General features: G+C 36.5%; 1 protein-coding gene across 7 annotated transcripts in view; it reads right to left on the reverse strand.

The window, feature by feature from the left end:
- Positions 1 to 21,252, reverse strand: part of Lclat1 (lysocardiolipin acyltransferase 1) — a 126,955-nt gene that overhangs the window by 36,152 nt on the left and 69,551 nt on the right. For all 7 annotated transcript variants that reach the window (XM_090337211.1, XM_090337210.1, XM_090337214.1 and 4 more), the window contains one exon: positions 17,369 to 17,485. In XM_090337211.1, the coding sequence (XP_090193337.1) occupies positions 17,369 to 17,485 (117 nt within the window). The remainder of the gene's footprint in view (positions 1 to 17,368; positions 17,486 to 21,252) is intronic.

Consider the following 21,252-nt stretch of genomic DNA (forward strand, 5'->3'; position numbering starts at 1 on the left):
TGATATCTATACTTATTTGTTTATTTGAAATAGGGAAAGAAAGGGGAAAACAAGATGATTGGTAGGGAGAGGGGAAAGGGAAAGAGGGACAAACTTATGAAAAGGGGTATCAAGGTTTGAGAAGTAATGCACCCACTACCTGATGAATGTAACTATAACCTCTCTGTACAGTATTCTGACAACAAAATACAATAATAAAAAAACAAAAATATAAAAAAAGAGAAAAAGTAAGTACTATACAAATTTAGGGAAAGGAAGGAACTATTAGTCATCTCTCATCTTCTTTCAAATCTCTCATCTTCTTTCAAATACTCCAATCTTTAAGAAAAAAAAGCAAGCCAAAAGATAAATACAGAATGGATATTCAAGCAAAATACCACCTATGTATTAATACAGTGTATCATCTAATGACTAGGAATTTCACAGTGTTGGCATATACTATCACAGAAACGATGGCAGATGGCCTATCTGTATCCTCTTCGCCATTTTTCTGTATTTTATGAACATTGCAGACCTGAAGTTCAGTTTTTTTTTAATTTTTATTTTATTTATTTATTTATTTATTTATTGCCAACCCTGGGCCTTGATGAGCTCAGGGCCTGAGCATTGTCCTTGGGCTTTCTCGAGGTTAGAACTCTACCACTTGAGCCACAGCACCATTTCTGGCTTTTTTCTATGTATGTGGTACCTAGGAATTGAACCAGGGTCTTTCTGCATGCTAGGCAAGCACTCTACTACTAGGCCAAACTCCTGGCCCCCTGAAGTTCAGTTTTATCTGCTCTGATGGTCCTCTCTAAGGTTGAGTTTTGGCAGTATTTTGCTGGAGATTGTACTGAAGGTTGGGGATAATCTCCTCATTTAAGAGCCAGTATTTTGGAAACAGTAAAACAAATGAAATATGTGCTAATTTATTAGCAAAGGGCCAGAGGACAGAAGTGCTGTTACTGCAATGGATAAGATTAGTTCCAGATGATATGTCCATGCAAACTCAGAGCTCACAGAAATGGACTTTTGAGTTGTAACTGGTAGCTCTGTAGCAAAAGAGGCACAAGAAGCATCTGAGAAACTTCTGGTTTAGCTTTTCAAGCAAATGGAGAAATTTATAGAAATAAACTTTTATAATTGCAAATTATGGTTTAAATACTTAAAGTTCTTTTAAACAGTAAACCCCAACAACACCCTTTTAATTAATATTCAATAAATAGCTAGCTATATCTGCTGCTGGCTAATTTAACTTAAATTTGTGTGGGCTGAACTTCAGATGAAAATACCCAACTACCTGAGCATAAAGTAAAATAATCTGGTTGATAGGAAAGGAAAATTTTGAGCAAATACAAAGATCTGAATTAGTAAAAATTCTGAAGCCATAAAATAGAATGACCTTTTTTTTGTATTTAAAATGTTTATTTTGTATTTGAAACATTGTAAATTAATAAGCATAATAATAGTATAAGTGTATCCAATACATCCTATCTTCCATTATTTCAATGTGTACATTTTGCTTTATTATTTTCCTTCCTTGTTTCTTTTCCTTTCCTCCTATTCTTTTACTCTTCTCTTCATAGAATGACCTTTATAAGAGAAAAGTAATGTGCTTGAATTTATGGAATATGTTATAAGTGATTTGCCAGTGGACACAAGGTTGCATAAAGAAAAGAATTCTCAGGTATGCTCTGACATACTCTGGGATATTTAATGTTCTTTTTTCTGTAATTGATGCCATTTTCATGTTTTCATCCAGAGTTTGTCTCTCCCTGGCGAACAGTAAACCCAAAAGCAAAGGATCTAAAGTTGGTACACAAGGTTCCTTCAATGTAGCACAATGAGTCACAGAGTAGGAAATGAACTAAAAGAAAATTTAAAAGAAAGCCTAACAGGAAAAAATTTAAAGAAGAATCTTTGGATTTAGAGTACATTATGGCATTAGCATCCTGACTGTTAGAAAACCCAAGGTAAGAGCTGTACCAAGCAAAGATGGACTCAATAGAGACCATGTTTCAGATGGGCTGCTAATAGTTCAAATAATGCAAACAAGTCAAACACAATTACCTTTAAACACCAACTTAGGATAATCAGCTGCAAATGAATTTTACTAACCAAAGGCAAACAGGAAGTTGTATATCTAAATGAAGTAATGCTCACCAGTTACTCATGGGATTATTAGTTTGGTAAAGAATTCTAACAAGTATTACCTTCCTATGAAGGTTTACTGGTCTTTTATTTAACACGGTTATGGTGAGTTTATTTTATTCATATTTTTTCTTTCAATATTTATGAATAACAACACCACTATTTTAGGTGGGCCTGAGGTTTGGGGTGGGTGAGTGGGTAAAGAGAAGGAATATGGGAGAGGGAAAGAAACAGATGAAGACAAGACATGGTTTTTGTCCCAAAGGCACTTAAACTCTTGTAGACAGAAGGTAAAACACATTTGTAAGCTGTAGCAGACTAGACAAGAGGTTTGAAAGCACTTCCAGCTGAAGGGATCAAGAAATGTTCTTATGAGCTGAGTATAACACCACAGGAAGAGCTGGTGGCTCACACCTGTAATCCTAGCTACTCAGGAGGCTGAGATCTGAGGACTGTTGTTCAAAGCCAGCCTAGGCACTAAAGTCCAAGAGACTCTTATCTCCAATTAATCACTAGAAAATGGGAAGTGGGGCTATGGTTCAAGGGATAGGGCAGTAGCCTGGAGCTGAAGAGCTCAGGGACAATACCCAGGCCCAGAGTTCAAGCCTCATGACCACCACCACCACCACCACCACCACCACCACCAACAACAACAACAACAAAACCATAGTAAGATGTGATGGGCAGGCAGAAGAGAAGGGAGTCTTGCATGGCTGGAAAGCATGGCCATTGTAAGGAAAATGGGGCGGGTAGAGCTTAAAACTCAGGCAGCTCTGAGTTGTCTGAGGTTACAGAGATCTGTGAGGCTTCCATTTTGTTATGGTCAGCTTCCTCTTCTTTTATAACAACTGTTCCAAACTCTCAAAGGAAAGTACCTCCATCACCTGTCCCAACATCACTTTCTGATGATCTAATTTCAGAACCTTCCAGCGAAGCATTCATTTTTTTTTATCATCTAAGCCAGTCTCAACCTTTCTCTCTGCCTTAGAAAATGAGAAATCCTAACTTTATTTCTATCTCTATCCCCTTAAACAAAGTAGTTCCATTACTAATCCATTCATCCTGAGCTTTTCCTCTACTTAATCTTCTCAGATTTAAAAACACTTTATTCTCCTTTATATGACTCTCCCTCCAATGGGAGCTAACCTCGCTCCACTTACTTCAATACTCATTATCACTGATAATGGTTTCTGTCACTTCCATTCCTGCAAAATTATTCTGTCTCTGATTTCTCCAAAAATGTTGTAGTTGCTTAACCAAAGAACCTCTCTAGGATTTCACGAAGATGTAACTGGCTTAAGAACCCAGAAAATCAGTGATATCTTATAAAATGTATATACATTAAAATCTGAGTACTGAAACTTGCAAATCGCCAACTACTACTGAAAAATTGATTTACATTAAATCAATACCTGATGATATAAAATCATGATCATTTATACTTATATACAGAAAGGGCCAGTTTTTTAAAAGTCTGGAAACCATTAGTAAAAATATGAACATGACATATTTTTAGAGATTCTTTCCTAGGAAACATCTTTTAATTAGGATGAATCATACTCTATTCCTTTTATATGCATCATACAATCTGTAAATATCTCACTGATGGTTCAAAAGAGATGTAGAAAAAATTGATGTATAATTACTTTTACTGAGTATCCCTTTAAATTAAACACAATTAATGCAGAAACCTTAAAACATGATACTATTCTGAGATAATGATGATGATGACAAAACCAAGGGATCTTATTTTTTCTAAAAATAAGTAATAAACTTCTCAGGAAAATAAACTCTTCTTTGACTACTAAAAAGAAAACATTTTATTCACTTGTCTTAAGAGTGCTTACAAAGTCACGACTATTACTCTCACAACTTCCACTAGTTCTAGTTCCTTGTGCTTCCAACTTTGTTAACTGTGAGATTTTGTGACAAGTAAAACTACCATTCTAACCCAGCTTTACCTTACCTAGTAAGATGAACTCTGAATTCTACCCAGACCAGTCTCCTCTATGAGATACATAACCTTAATTTTACTCTCCTAAGTTACAAGTTCAAATCCTACTATCTCTCAGTCCTGTTCCCAGATCTATCTCTCCTGCTTCTTCCTCTTCCTTTTCTTATCCCTTCCTCTTCCTCTTTCCCTTCCTCTCTCAGGTACCATAGCCCTTCTCTGCTCAGTACTTACATTTGTTTCTGTGGTATGGATTGTATACTGGATCCGTACCCTGTACAAGTATGTGCACATGGGTGTGTTCCTCATGCGTATTCTGATGCTGTCACCAGCATGCCTTGATCACAAGGTATTAACAAAACACAGGCTTTCCTAAAATTCTTATTATATGCATTTACAACAAAGACATTTTCTTTACAATATTTAAATGTATGTATATTTAATACACACAAGTATATAGTTAGACTAAACTCTATTCATCTATCAAGTATAAGCAAGTCCAATCTAGTGTTTCCTAATTATTTCACATCTTACCCAATATTCATTCCTAAAGTATTAAAATAAGAGCCTTCACTAAAACTAACAACAAGTAAGCAGCCACAGGCTAACTGAATTAGTAAAGAAATGATTAACAAACATAGTAAAATTGCTTTTTATTGATCAGAAAGGTTTTTAGGTTAGGTGAACTAATTATGACTGTAATCGCAGTTACTGGGGAGTCAAGGATAGAAGTAACACATTCCAAGTCTGGGCCCAGGCAAAAAGCACAAGACATTATCTGAAAAATGAAGCAAAAGCATGCCAAGAGGTGAGGCTAACTGGGAGAGTTCTTGCCTAACAAGTCGAGGCCCTGGAATCTAACACTTCAAAGAAAGAAAAAGGGAAGGAAGGGCCCTGGAGTGTGGCTTAGTGGTAGAATAAGTGCCTAGCATGCATGAAGCCCTGGGTTCGATTCCTTGGTAGCACATACACAGAAAAGCTGGAACCGGTGCTATGGCTCAAGTCGTAGAGCGAGCACTAGTCTAGTTTTGAGAAAGCACAAGGATAGTACCCAGGCCCACAGTTTAAGCCCCAGGACTGGTAAAATAAAAAAAGGAAGGAAGGAGTCAGACAGAACATAGGGAGGAGAGTGGAGGGGTAGGGAGGTGGAGAGAGGAGATGGCTTATAAAAAAAACCTGAGATACATTTATTTCCTACTTGCAGGGATATATGCATCATTACAAGCACATAAGGTCTGAAGAAATGCTCAAATCCCAAAGGAATTTCAAGCTAAGCAAAAATCTGATCTATATTTTGATCCAAGGGTATTCTGTTTATATTGCTGTTTTGGCCTTGAAAATGTAAACTGAAGAAAAGGGGAAAAACAAATGGGGAGGAAGGAAACTGAGAGGAAAACATGAGAAGATGTATCAATGTTCAAGAAGTAATGTACCCACTGCCTGACCAACGTAACTGTAACCCCTCTATATATCACCCCAACAATAAATACAACTGGAAAAAAAAAGAAAATTTAAACTGATTTTTAATTTCTATAACTAAAATTAATTGATAAACTATTTGGATACTATCTTTGGATTTAATATTATAAAATATCCTGGATGAAAACAAGTATATCTTGCAACCCAGAAAACAATATTCAGTTTCTTTTTAGGCATTACCAATTATAGATGAGCATGAGTTATTCCCATGTACTCACATTAGGAATAGTGTAAATTCCTTTCCTGACCGAAAACATATGGTAAAGTTGGTAGGTCTTCTGTAAGAATTAATAAATGTACATCTAAGAACAGTCTGTAAGAAATAGGAGACCTATTGTCCAGCTTTGAGGAATGCTAACTGATTCTGCTAGTCAAGACGAATGACAAATGCACTCCAAAAAAGGTCATTGCCACTGCAAGTCATAGAAACCTAATGTAATGAAAAAAAAAATACTGGAAAAGCCCTAATGTCATGATTTCTAAAAAGGTCAATGATAAAGTATATATTTGACTAAAGCAAGTTTCCTTAGCTGGGATAATAACACCTTACCTTCAAGTCCAATGCACATATGGTTTATTACTATGCCTTTGGTACCTTTGAGCCACATTTCACTTACTTTACCTTCTGCTAAAGACCATTTAAAATTCTATGAAGAAACAGGGACAACCTAAGTTACAAAATGTTATTTTTTTGGTACAACAGTCCAAAAAAATTCTGTTAAGGGTTTTTACATGGGATAAACTACTTTCTGTCTACTTTTGTACAACACAAAATTAAACCAAAGAACTGCAAATTTTGGAAGCCAATCTACAGATAAGTCAAATTACTCTCAACATAAATTTCTCACTTTTCTTTTCTCTTGTTTTCTTTTCCTTTCTTTTTGCCAGGCCTGGGGCTTGAACTCAGGGCCTTAGCATTGTCCTTGGGCTTTCTTAAGGCTAGAACACTACCACTTGAGCCACAGCACCACTTCTGGCTTTTCTATATACGTGGCACCGAGGAATTGAATCCAGGTCTTCGTGCATGCTAGGCAAGCACTGTACCACTAGGCCAAACTCCCAACCCTTCACATTTCTTTTTTTTTTTTCATATCTTTTTATTGTAATTAACAGAAGGGTTACATTATATTCATCAGATAGAAGGTGCATTACTTCACATACATTGATACCCTTTCTCATGTCTTGGTCCCCATTTCCTTCCCCCCCAACCCTGCCCTTTATTTTGTTTTCCTCTCTTCCCCCCTTCACATTTCTTATCTAAAAAAAATTATGTAACATCTTCACACTACTAAGACTAGCTGTTTAAAAGTCCACAAATGGATGAATAGAGTCTCACTGTGTATATATACCACATTTTCTTCCACTGAAGAGCATCTGGGTTGATTCCCTATCTTTGCTATGGTAAATAATGCTGCAACAAACATGGTTGTGCTAGTATCTTTAGTGTGGTGTTGTTTGTGATCAATTGGATAAATGCCCAGGAGGGAGATGGCCTGTTCATCATGTGGGTGGGGATGGGAGGGAGAAACTAGGAGAGAGTAAGGGAAAGAGGGACATGGTTGAAAAAGAATTATACTTATTACCTGATTCATGTTTTAACTGTAACCCCTTTGTATATATCAACTCTACTATAACAATAATAATAATAATAATAATAAATTCAAAAATAAAATCCATAAATACCTATGTTGATTTTATTAAACATGATAATTTTAAAAGCACAAAGTGTACTCAGATTAGTGTTACAGAGAAATGGGTGTGCCATCACAATCAGGCATGTAAACAGGATAACATGGAGTTTGCTGTTACGAGATTTAAGGTATCATTCCCCACCTAGCCCAAGTAACATTATTAGAAAGACTAGTAGTGTAGATTACTGTACTTACTATAATTAAATACAACCACAGAAAAGGTACTTTATAAAATGGAGATTAACAAATTCAAATTAATGGTCTTACTATTTTGTCTTTCAATTACTATTCTCTCTATAAAGACAGGAAAGATTACTGCAAAATCAAATACAATAAAATATTCATTTTGTGTTATGTGTACAATTCTGATGGATCTTGCCAAATTAAAAAATACTTAGAATGTAGGAAAGTATAAAACTCTTGTGAAGGAATGAAACCAACAAAAACATGCTTTTTCCCTCCTCTATTAGCCTCCCTAGGAACAGGAGCTGAATCTGAAACATCTCGTGCATTATGCTGTATACCAAAGAATCACTTTATGGTAAGTACAACAGCAGTTTGCTCAACCCACTTTCTTTCTTTTCTTTTTTTGCCAGACCTGGGCTTGAACTCAGGGTCTGAGCACAGTCCTTGGGCTTTCTTAAGGCTAGATCTCTGCCACTGAAGCCACAGCACCATTGCCAGCTTTTTCTATGTATGTAGTACCAAGAAATTGGACTCTGGTCTTCATGCATGCCAGGCAAGCACTCTGCCAATAGGCCAAACTCCTGGTCCCGCTTGTATAACAGCAAATCCGGGTACTTTTAGCAGTCAGATAGCAAGTACAGTGTACCTACACCTACGTAAAAGATAACCGTATTTTTAGGTTATATCATAATAAATAAATATACTCTTTCAGTATTGTATAATATGAAAATACTCTAAGCAAAATTTAAAAAAAACAATTTTTGATAAGCCCATTTCCTACATGAATAATTGTGTATTTAATTTCATGTTCTTCCAGTAGTTTTTTTAAGTTTTTTCTTTCTTCCTTTGGTAGTGGGCTTTGAATCTGTGGTCTAAAGGCAAGTACTCCCACAACTTGAGCCATTCCTCCTCCAGCCCTGGGACTGTTTTCTGGTGTTAATTTGCTTTTCAAAAGGGAAGGCATAGGGGGCCAGGAGTTTGGCCTAGTGGTAGAGTACCTAGCATGCATGAAAACCTGGGTTTGATTCCTCAGTACCACATACACAGAAAAAAGCCAGAAATGGTGCTGAGGCTCGAGTGGTAGAGTTCTAGCCTTGAGAAAGTCCAAGGACAGGGCTTAGGCCCTGAGCTCAAGCCCAGGGATGGCCGGAAAAAATAAATAAATAAAAATAAATAAATAAATAAATAAAAAGGGAAGGCATGGGGCCAGGAGTGTGGCCTAGTGGTAGAGTGCTTTCCTAGCATACACGGAGCCCTGGTTTCGGTTTCTTGGTACCACATACACAGAAAAAGCTGGAAGTAGTGCTGTGGCTCAAGGGTGGAGTGCTAGCCATAAGAAAGCCCAAACAGTGCCCAGGTCCCTAGTTCAAGCCCTAGGACTGGCAAAAAAAAAGGGGGGGGGGAGGTGGAGGAAGGCATATATACTTGGTTTGCAGACACACACACATACACAATAACCAGATTTAATTCTTGCAAAGTCTACAATAATAAAACATCAATTTACTTTTTAAAAATGGACGAAAATGTCTAACTGGAAAAGAATGCAGCAATTTTGAATAAGGATAAACAACAAAACTAGGAAAGGAACACCATTTATAAATAACAAAACAGACACGGGTCTAGAATAAAAGAAAAACAAAGCAAATCTTTTTTAGACAAACTCAAAAAAGCAATAAAATATTCAATGTAAAGTTATATACTGTACAGAACCAAAAGGTTCCTATGGGTTCCAATATGTTCCTATTAAGATAAATTTTTGGATTCAAGGATCTATTTTATTCAAAAATTTTGCTTTTCATATTGAACAGGAAGCTGCAGTATACTGTTACATATGATTTATATATTTATCTGAAATCTTCTCATCTATCTTGTTTCAGACAGTTTTTAAGCGCATGTGCCATACAGTCTCCAGCACGGAAGCCTATCTACTGGCATCCTCTGCTACTATTTCTTATCTCTCACTTTTCCCTTCAGAAAGAGGAAAATTGAGAGAACACTGCAGTGTATACAACAACATTCCTTATGGTTAGTGTACAGTCCATAAAAGATATCATTCATAGGCAATTTCACACATTTTACTTACAGAAGTTGCTTCCACAATTCTAAATTTCAAAACAAACACATTTTATAAATGTCATTTATCAACATTTTTCAGGATGCTATTCTTAAGAATGTAATATAATCTTTATAATAGGACACCAATATTCAGTTAAACATAAGTCTTCAGGGTGAACATAATTTTCATTCATCAATAAAAACCATCTTCTAGTAACAGAATGACTTGAGACTTTAAAAACATGTAATAGAACCACAAAACATGCGGTTTTTATCATCTAAGCAGCTTTTAAAATCAAGAGGAGACACCATAGTGGCTGTCATTTGAGAAATAGTCTATCATCAGCTTAGGACAAATTATTTTCTCCTACTGAAGTCAAATGGTACAGAGACATCCAGACTATGATGGCTGTCTCTTCGATATCATCTCAGAATCTGAAACTCCCAGAGTAAATATACTGATAAGCCATGCAAACATTAGGAACCACATTCTCACATGGGTTTTTATAAGACCAATGCCAAGACCTGATTCAAGTTGAAAGAACATGTTTCTGTATTTCTCTACAAGTAGCCATAATCTACAAAAATAAAGAAAAAAAACCTCATCCTTTTATCTTTCAATAGTTTAAAAAAAAAGATAAGAATGTCTTTAAGTTAGCTATTATTATCTGTGTCTGCCTCAGCTAGCTTTCTGCATTGCCATTAATTATATCCCAGTAGCAATATGGAGGTCCCATATGTATTGCTATCTGCCAAATGTCTGATTTCTAGGATGAAGATAGTAGGGGACATAGCAATTAAGTATGTGTGAGAGATGCTGAACATGAATCATCAATGAAAATTTGCACAAAACCATCAACTTATGGAGTACTTACAGCATTCCTGATATTCTGTATGGAATCTCAGATACAAAACTAAACAAGCTAATCAATGAGGAGGATAAGGCAGGAGGATTACGAGTTTGAGACCAGCCTGGGCTACATCTTTGCTGGGTCTGGTGGCTCATGCCTGTAAGCCTAGTTATTCAAGAGGCTGAGATCTGAGAATTGTGGTTCAAAAGCTGGCCTGGGCACAAAGTCTGTGAGACTCTTATCTCCAATTTAGCACCAGAAAACTGGAAGGGTAGGGCGGTATCCTTAACCTGAAGAGCTCAGGGACAACAAGCAGGCCCAGAGTTCAAGTCCCACGACTGACCAAAAAAAAAAAAAAAAGTAAACAAGACAGCCTCCTAAAGGAACTCACAGTCCAGTGGGATTCACAGATCAAAAATCAAACCAAACAACAGCAACAACAAAAAGTAATAGCGAAAAAATGTATTATAACAAAGACATGATGGTATGAGAAGAATAAAAGGAGAACCTAGGGAATTCAGGAAAGTGAAGTAGGAGACTTCAACTGTTTGGGAGACTGTCAAGCTAGTCACATAACTGGAGACAGTTTAGAAGGAATAATAGGAAGAGAAAAGCATATATCCTATGAATGGAATGAAGGGAGGAAGTTATTTTGCAGAAAGAAAAGATCAAAACCACCAGGACATGGGCTTTGAATAATTGTCCACTTGTTCAGGGAATCATTTTGATTCAAATGCAAAGTACAAATAAACAAATAAAAATCCCATAAATCTCAACTGTTTTCTGAGAAACAAATTAGCCAATCTCAGTTTAGAGAGAGAGTAAACTGTAATTCATACAAAAAATATTATTAGGTTCTAGAAAAAACAGGAATACTCCCTACAAAAGATGAGTACTATCATTCTAAGACCCGCTTAAGACCATCGATGCCTTGATTATCTGCTTTACAATTCATTTTATTTTTTTTTGCCAGTCCAGGGCCTGAGCACTTTTCCTTGGGATGTCTCAAGGCTAGTACTCTACCACTTGAGCCACAATACCACTTCTGGCTTTTTCTATACATGTGGTACCATGGAATTGAACCCAGGTCTTCGTGCATGCTAGGCAAGCACTCTACCACTAGGCCAAACTCCTGGCCCCTCGTTTTCTTATTTTTATATTTAATGTTCTTTTTGCAATAAAAATTTAGTACTATCATATAGTATTATACATGTTGTGACTATCATAACGAAGCCCCCATGTACAGCTTTATGCTGTAATTTAAAAAAAAATTCTATCACCTAGAAAGTGAGCTGAAAAAATGAAGTCATAAAAATATTTTTAAAAGCCAGGCATGGTGGCTCACACCTGTAATCTTAGCTATTTAGGAGGCTGAGAGCTGAGGATTGAGGTTCAAAGCCAACCCCAGGCACAAAAGGACCTGAGATTCTTATCTCCAATTAACCTCTAGAAAATAGGAAGTGGAGCTTGGCTCAAGGGTAGGATGGTAGCCTTGAGCTGAAGAGTTCAGGGACAGCACCCAGGCCAAGTTCAAGCCTCATGACCCACAAAAAAAATATATAAATAAAATTAAAAAAAATTAAGTTTTCATACCCAGAAAGAAGAAAAAGACAAAGACACAGTTTGAAAAGATAGAACTTAGAATGTCATTTCTTTCTGTTTTTTATACTCTAGTAGAAACAGTGGAAATCAGGCAATCAGGGTTAACTTTAGACAGTTATTATTCAGAAACAATCTTTTCGTAATCTAGTATTCTATGATTCGTGTTATATTCCAAGAAAAGTGTGTTTCTCAATGAAGCCATGTTTCTCTCAGGATTAGAAAAATGGAAGAAGTTATAAATGGAAAAATAACAAAATAAAAGAGGTCACTATAAAGGAAATACCTTACTTTTCTACTTAAAATTCACAATAAAGCTAAGGAGATCAAAGAGAAATCTTGGAAGTGGGGAGGAAATCCTACAAGGAATAAGTTTTTGTAGCTTTTGGAATAGAACATCTCTGCACTGACTACAGTAGGAAAAGCATAGGCTTTAGCATTAAACAGATCTGATGTTAAGTTATCCTATCCTACTTAGCAGCTGTACAACCCTGGGAAAGTTGTGAAAGGCAATTGGCCTCCAATGGCATGGTGTGGCATAAGTGCTGTCTAGATCAGTTGGGAGAATTAAATGATATGTGACAGTAGCTGGAAACTGGTGAGACCAGGACCTTATGACCAAGCTGACTCCCAGGTCTGATGTCCAGCCTGTTTCTCGAGTTTTTAGAAAGCGACACCGAGTTTAGGCACTGGTGCCTCACACCTGTAATCCTAGCTTCTCAAGAGACTGAGATTTGAAGATGGTGTTTGGAAGCCAGCCTAGGTAGGAAACGTTTATCTCCAGTAAACTACTCAGAAAAAGTCACAAGTGGTGCTGTGGCTCAATTGGTACAGCACTAGTTTTGAGCAAAAGAAGTATAGAGACAGCCTCCAGGCCTTGAGTTCAAGCCCCAAGACTGTCACAAAAATAAAAATCAAAGTTAAAAAAAAAAAATCAAGAAAGGTTCTACTTCATGGGAACGGCAAGAAAATTACACACTCAACCCAATGCATGGCACATGTGAGGTATGTGATAAATATTCATTATTTCAAGGTACAAAAAAATGATAGCACTTTTCATCAGGGCTGTTTTTTCCATTAAATATAATGATAGAATCTGTTATAAATGAACAGCTCATATTGTTTTGCTATGGAGCATGTATTAAACAAAGGACACAAAATAAATATCATTTCTAATCTAAAGCACAACAGATTTGATATGAAGAAAATCTCACCCTGCCATGTAATCCTGTATAATTACTTAGGTAAGTATGAACAATTTCTGTTTCATGGTATATAAATCTCCAAGTCATTTGGGTAACACATGTGCTAACCCACTGGTTAGTATTCAGATTTTGCTGTCTTTTATTTATTAAAATCAAAAGACAATATATTTGTTTCTTATACTATGACCTCAAAAGAAAGTCAATTGTTAATCTACACAGATATTTGAAAATTCTAAGAAATGGAAAAAATCTCAGAAAATATTCTAGTAAATGTCAAAAGTCTATTGTACAATTGTATTATTAATATGAGGGAAAGGGATTTCCATCTTTCATAAATGGTTTTCAGCCATGAAAGCCTTATGAAAAGGTCAGATGCAGAGTATAAAATACAACCAATATTTCAAAAGTTAGCCTGCCTACCTTTCTTCCTTGTGTCTTTGAACCTGCAGTTAAAGAGTGCTAATTGAAATACAATCTGGGATAAGTTGTCTGAGTAAAATATATGCAGCCATCTTTAGTCCTTCACTATACAAAGCCACAACAGGCCACAAACAGACTGAACTGCCAGCAAGTAGTTGTGAACTGAGTAAAAAGTCCAAGAACTTAAAAGAGTCGAACACTGCTGAAGATAGCTGTTACACAGCATTTGCTTCCAATTTTCTCAAAGCAAATGATAGCTCCTGGGTCCAAGTGAATGAGGCAAGCACATCAGATAAAAGAGATGCCAGAAATTCTCTCTTGCTGAATGAAGGACTATGCAGATCCAACTACTTGGTGGAAATTTACTTTTGCTTTAGAGGTTACTTTTTATTTAGAGGTTACCTCTGTATGCCCTAGATTAGTGAACAGACCATTATCTTCATTTCTGTCTATGTAGAATTCATAAATGAGCTAAATATAAATGAAAATGAGAAATTTTTTACCACACACTCAAATTGTTTTATTCATTTTAAACATAACCTTAAATATGGCCTGTTGATGATTTACAGACTTACTAAATGAATGTCCCTGACAGAATTAATCTAACTAAAAGCATGATTATTTTGGGGTATCAAAATTTTAAATAGCAATGCCTCAAACAGCAATCTTAAGTATTATCTTGCTCTATAGTAAAAGTCATCGGCTCCTTCAGTTTGATTTTTTTTCCAAGGTGACTATATCAATCCTTATTAACCTAGAGTCTTTTCCCTATCTTACACTGCTTATCAGTCATCATTGTTTTTGTTCTGCCTACTCATACCACTTGCTTTCACTACTGACAAGAGAAATTTAGCTTCTAGAAAAGTTACTTGAATCTATCAGTACTATATGATATCTATTTATTGAATATTCCTGCATTTAAAACTCAGCACAACATACTTAGAAATTATATAGAATTTATGCATATATGACATGCATAGAACTTAGCACCTAACTATATTGCCTTATATTATGTTAAGCAAGCACTCTACCACTAGGCCAAACTCCCAGCCCAACCTTGTTTTAGATTTTTTCCTTACCTATATGGAAATTGTGAACTTCTGAAGACAAGGTCACGTCTCAAGTAGGACACACCCTGAACCAACTATGTTTTATGCACTTCTCCCACTACTTTTTTTTAAGGCTTCACATATGCACATGTGTGCCCCCCAATGGTGAAAGTAATTATTGGTTGGCCTCAACTAACTAGATTACAAGAAGTAGGGGTAAACAAATGAAGAGAAGGTATGGGGAAAAATACACTAACAAATTCACTGAAGAAAAAGTGAGGGAAGGGGTAGGATAAGAGCGATGGGGGAGAATAATGAAAGCAGTGACACTGATCAAGATGCACTATACCTATAAACTGCTTTGTTGAATGACAGATAAATCCTTTGTTACAACTACTTAAGATAATAAAAGCATTAAAAATGTATTTCCCCCACAAAAATGTACACAACAAAATGACATAACAGTTAGGCTAAGAAGAACTGAGCTATTATTGTTAAAAAAACATGGGAAGGGGTATCAATGTATAAGAAGTAAATATATCCATTACCTGACGAATGTAACTGTAACCCCTCTATACATCACCCTGACAATAAAACAACGACAAAAAATAAAACAACAAAAAAAGGAGAGAGCATTATACATATAAGTTCTGGTATAATTATTTAAAGCTTTAAAACTATGTTGTCAAAAGCAGGTTTTTGAAACCAGATACTTTGAAGATTCTCTTGATCTTGGTCCTTGGTAAAACTGTTTCTCCCTGTTTTCCCTCCAGTTCTTTCCCCAAGAAACCAGAGCAATCTTCAACATCTCAAACAATAGCTCTTTAGTCTATGTTTGCTTCTCCTATGATCTCAGGCAGTGCCATAACCACTGACTCACCTTGTGACTACCATCCTTCCACAGTCTGGGCATTCAGCCTCTTTCTTTTTCTTCATTGTTCTTTTGACTTGAAGAAAATAATCGAGCTGACTATTTTATAAAGGTGCTTTATGATTTGGAGGCTTCACAAAAAGTCATGGTGTAAAAGGCCAGGAGCTTGGCCTAGTGGCAGAGTGTTTGCCTAGTATGTATGCACAAAGACCCAGGTTCGATCCCTCAGTGTACCACATATATAGAAAAAGCTAGAAGTGGTGCTGTGGCTTAGGTGGTAAAGTGCTTGCCTTGAGAAAGCCTAAGGACAATGTCCAGGCCGTGATTTAAGCCCTGGCTGAAAAAAAAAAATCATGCTGTAAGAAACAAGAAGTAGAAATAATATGTGCTTCTCAGTCAGACAAACTGTATTTTAATAACTTTGATGAGGTTTGTTTCCTCACTTTTGCTAGGTCTGCCTGGAAATGATCCCTTTGGTTCTCTCCCTCTTTACCCTGGAAATCCTGGCACAGCACCCATAACCCTGGTGATTGGCATGCCTGGGGTCCCCTCCAGACTGAGGTATTTCCATCCTCTGAGGGCACCTCCACTTCCATTGTAGCCACATTTTTCCCCTATACAATCTCTCTCTTCCCACCATAGGGCTTCTTGCTCTGTCTGACTCCATCTTGGGTGGCTGGAGGTCTGTTCTTTCCCTCACACAATAAATTCTCTTCTTTTGAACTGCTTCTCTTGTCTGCTCTGATTGTCTAATTGTACTATAACTACCATGTAAGAGTATTATACAGATTAACTGAACTTAAGCATAAAATATTTATTACAATGCCTGCCACTTAGTAAATGCTCGATTAATAATATTGCTATTTTAATACTCATCAACATATTTCTCATTTTTATTAAAATGTACAGTTCCAGTCTACCTTTCTAAAGGAAGTAAACAGAATCACCATATTATCATCTAGTTTTCTAACTGAAACAAAGGAGATATGTGTTTCTCTCACTCACCAGACACATGGGATATGATGGGGTGGGTGGGAAAGGCCAGTGATTAGTTCTGAAGAAAAATTACTAGCTGTAGTTTTAACTCATGCTATATGACAATGTTCTGCCAAAATACTTCCTACATTTCAGAACAAACAGTTTTATAGATGTATTTTTATCTACTTCAACAACTGTCAACTCTCCTGTCCACACATGGATATGTTCCAAAGTCATAACTTATCAACAGGGAAATCTAATAGTTGAATGTGTTCCATGATGTCAGAAACACCTATGAAGACATCATTAAATACCACAAAATAGAACAATACTATTGACTAAAAATGGTGAGTGCAAGAAAGATGCTACACTCAAGGTGTTCCATTAAGAAAAGGAAAGAAATATAACCACCCAAAAGTCTTCCTGTGTCTCTACCTTACTATCAAAGGATGAAGATCTACACCCCCTATGAGCATTCACTTGTCATAGACAATGGAATTGTTTAGGTCCATGCCCTATTAATAAGAATAGCCTCAGAACTGCAAAAACAAATTAAGCTGAGAGGGATAACGATTTCAGTCAAAATCAATATAAAGGTTGGGAGAGCACATTTCTTTAAAATCACAGGTTCTTAGTTGTAAAGAAGCTTCATCTTTATAGGTCATACTTAGTATCTTAAAGCACATTAACAACTAATAGATCTACAGTAATGCCCTTTATGGAAGAAAAATCTCTTCTTCTCACATGATAGTTCAAGACTTTTCATGTTAGATACAAGCAGTTGTAAGACAGTGTGGCAATTATACATGTAGGCAATTGTCAGCTAAGGACTAAATATAAGGTTTAACCATGTTTGTCAATTTTATTAGGGGAAAAAAAGTGTACTTTGAAATGGACACTTACCTTCTCTTAAATGGTCTACCACAAAAGTAAAGCCTGTAGTTCTTGGATGCAAGACGTATTCATATTTTTGAAGTCCATTCTTTTCGGCAAAATCATTACTTCGAGCCTTGCTATTCTCTAAACAAAACCAAAGACTATTAGAAAATAAAATAAAAAGGAACAAGCCAGGTGCCGTGGCTTATGCCTGTAATCCTAGCTACTCAGGAGGCTAAGATCTGAGGATCAAGGTTCAAAGCCAGCCCAGGCACAAAAGGACCTGAAACTCTTATCTCCAATTAACCTCTAGTAAATGGGAAGTGGGGCTTGGCTCAAGGGGGGGTAGGGTAGCCTTGAGCTGAAGAGCTCAGGAACACCATCTGGGCCTAGGCGAGGTGGTAGCCTTGAGCTGAACAGTTTAGGGACAGCAACCAGGCTGAGTTCGAGCCCCATGACCCACCAAAAAAAAAAAAAAAAGAGGTAAAGATATGTAGAATTTCTTAAATAAAAGTGGCAGTTAAATGTTTTATAATTACTGAATATAGTATATGTATTACTTAGTACAGTATAGTTCAGATGATTTATTAGACATTTTAAATATTCCCTTACAAAGATTTTAAATTAACTTAAAGGATTTTTTTTAATTATGATTTTCTTTTCTTTTTCTTCTCCACAGTTTGAATTTAGGATCTTACACTTGTTAGGTAGGAGTTTCCCTACTTAAGCCATATTCTCGCCCACCCCCACCTTCGTTTCTTTTCTTTTACCTTTTCAGGTCATTTTTTAGATAGAGTCTCAAGTTTTACCCAAGGCTGGCTTCATACCACAATCCTCCTACCTACAGCCTCCCTAACCATTGGAAGGACATTGTGAACCAGCTTGTTTTGAGAGATGGGGGGCTTCACTAACTGCTGGCCCCAGTGAGCTTCACATAGCAGTCTTCCTGGGTTTTACATGAGCTACAGTGCCTGGCTCTATCAACAGAATTTTTTTTTTCTTTTGCCAGTCCTGGGCTTGAGCTCAGGGGTTGAGCACTGTCTTTGGGCTTTCTCAAGGCCAGAGCTGTACCACCTGATCCACAGCACCACTTCCGGCTTTTTTTTTCTATGTATATGGTACCGAGGAATCAAACCTGGGTTTTTGTGCATGCTAGGCAAGCACTCTACCACTACACCAAACTCCCAGCCCTATCAATAGATGTTTTACTAAAGATTCCTGAGCTTTATATTCTTTATGGTATTTAGAAGACTTTACGAAAGTCAAAATACAATGAAAACCAAGATGTAAGTAAAATATTAATACACCAAAAATTTTAGAATTATAATTCTTATGTAGTAAAAACAGATGTTAAAATATAAAATTCAAATAAAATAAGTCTAAAACACTAACAAAAGAATCTAGATAGGCAAAAGAAATAACTAGCAATCAGTAAGAACATTTTTGACCCAATAATTATGCTTTCAAAGCAAATAACTGCCTTGGTCAGGCATGAGAGCAAGCCAATATTAGTAACCAAAACCACTGTGCAACAGAATGGACACAGGATCAGCCTATCATGTACAAACATCTGAACATGGTCTAGCTGACTATAGTTACAGAGTCAAGTATATGTTCCAATTGTTGGCAAAATCTCCTTTTTCCATTCTATGAGGTAACTAAAAAATTCCAAGAAGAACCAAACTCATTATTCAGCAAATATAGTTAGAAAAAGTAGTGTTCAGAAATTTTTTCCTAACTCCTACGAGAGGTCATGAAATACTTTCTGATCACAGCATATGTTAGGTCTTGCCATTCCCTACCGCATTCTTATATTTATAGGCTATTACTCCAAATGCAAGAAAAGTATCTTTAAAAATATAACTTTCCCAGGAATCAATTTAGAAGAACTGCATGCTCCAAATCACAACAAAATATACATTCCACAACACTAAAATATGCAAAGAACATTCTGAAGAAAGTGATACATCATTTTATAATAGAAGAGTTTAATTTTAACTACCCAGTTCCCCAGAAACTAAAAGGGAAAGGCCTTCCACATAGATAGTAATAAGTTTCTCTCTGTCATTTGAAAATATCCTTGGGCATGGGACTATGAAACATTATTCTATTAGAGGCAGCTGACAGACCTTAAATGGGATTAGAAGTCCCAGAGATACCACAAAGATGAGTAGAAATTAACTGCATGTTATTCTTCCAATAGAGTCTGAGGATTCTGGAGACAAAACTGAATTTTGTTGTGGATGTGACTACAAGCAAATAGTCCTGAACTGTACTGTCTTCCCTCAACCCTCACTTCATTTATCTGCCACAGACTATTATATTTAATAAGTACACTAGCATGCTTTCTCAGACCCCAACCTTCTGTCAGCTCACTCCCTGTAGTTCTCCCACTCCAAACTGCTTCCACCACAAGGCTTTGCCTACTTTGCCATACTCAGGCCACCTAAGCCTGTTCCCACCTCAGGGACTATGAAGTTGTCCTTCTGTTTATCTTTGGGTAAGTATTGGTCTCTTTAAACGGAAAAGCTGCATACCATGGCTCATGCCTGTAATTCTAGCTACTCAGGAGGCTGAGATCTGCGGTTCATGGTTCAAAGCCAGCCTGGGCACTAAAGTCCTTGAGACTCTTAGCTCGAATTAATCACTAGAAAATGGAAAGTGGGGCTGTGGCTTGGGGTAGGTTGGTAGCCTTGAGCTGAAGAGCTCCAGGGACAGTGCCCAGGCCCAGAGTTCAAGCCCCATGACTCACCAGAAAAAATAAAAATTAATAGAAGCTAATTGCCCATGGATCCCACCTATAATCTTCACTACTCAAGAGACTGAGATCTGAAGATCGTACTTCAAAACCAGCTTGGGCAGGAAAGAGATTCTCATCTCCAAGTAAAAACTCTACCCCCCCCCCAAAAAAAAGCAACCAGAAATGGAGTTGTGGCTCAGTAGCAGAGTGCTAACTCTGAGCAAAAAAGCTAAGGCGAGAACCTAAACTGAGTTCAAATCCTAGTACCACCTTTGAATTTTAATTAATGAGTTAATGAGTATTTTGAGAATTTTGACACCAAAATCAAATGTGTACTTTCCATGGATTTATGTTTTAGAGATGTCTAATATATAAACATTGACATAGTTAATATTGCTCTTCTCTGCAACAGATGAATCAAAGATCTCTTTATGAATGTTTCCCAATATAACTGAATTTCTTTATCAACTATGACTGTCACCCTTTATTTAAATAATAGTACAAAATGTAATTTTCATCTTCAACTCTATTTGGACAACAGCTTCCACAAATTATTTCTCTAGTGTATGTATTAGTATGCTCAGTTATCTCTTTTTATATCCCGAGGGTTGCCAACTCAGTTTAGCAGCAAGGATTTGAAAACAGGTTCGTATTGTTATTCTCCATACTACTTGTAATTTTTAGACTTCCATTCTGTTCTGCTTTCCCTTATATTTTAGACATCCATCTGCTGTACCATCCAATTCTATTTTATGTTTCTTGAGACTGTAGGGTATTCAAGTTAAATTTACTCTTCTGCATGCAAGAAGTTTGTGTCATAAACTGGCTCTTTACCCTATCTCTCCCTGTAATCAAGAAAGGCAGTTCATTTTTATCCATTTTATATCCTATACTGAAACAGAAGCTTTCAACTGTAAAAACCATCTGTGCTTTAAATAAGTAAGAGAAGTACTAATTTCAGTAAGACAGAATATAAACATCTATATATGATACACTATACAATATTTGGTTGCCAAATTTCAGGAAAGGTAAAGTTCTAAACAAGTCCTGCTGTGTCACCTCTATGACTGACTTTTCTTCAGCAAGGGACAAAAATTGTCCTTCCCCTATTAGGAGAATGGCAATACATTAACATTGAAATTCAGTTCAGATATTTTTCTGAGGAAAACAA

The sequence above is a fragment of the Megascapheus bottae genome, chromosome 7 (genome assembly GCF_031878675.1).
Source record: "Megascapheus bottae isolate mThoBot1 chromosome 7, mThoBot2.hap1, whole genome shotgun sequence".
In the NCBI taxonomy this organism is placed as follows: domain Eukaryota; kingdom Metazoa; phylum Chordata; class Mammalia; order Rodentia; family Geomyidae; genus Megascapheus; species Megascapheus bottae.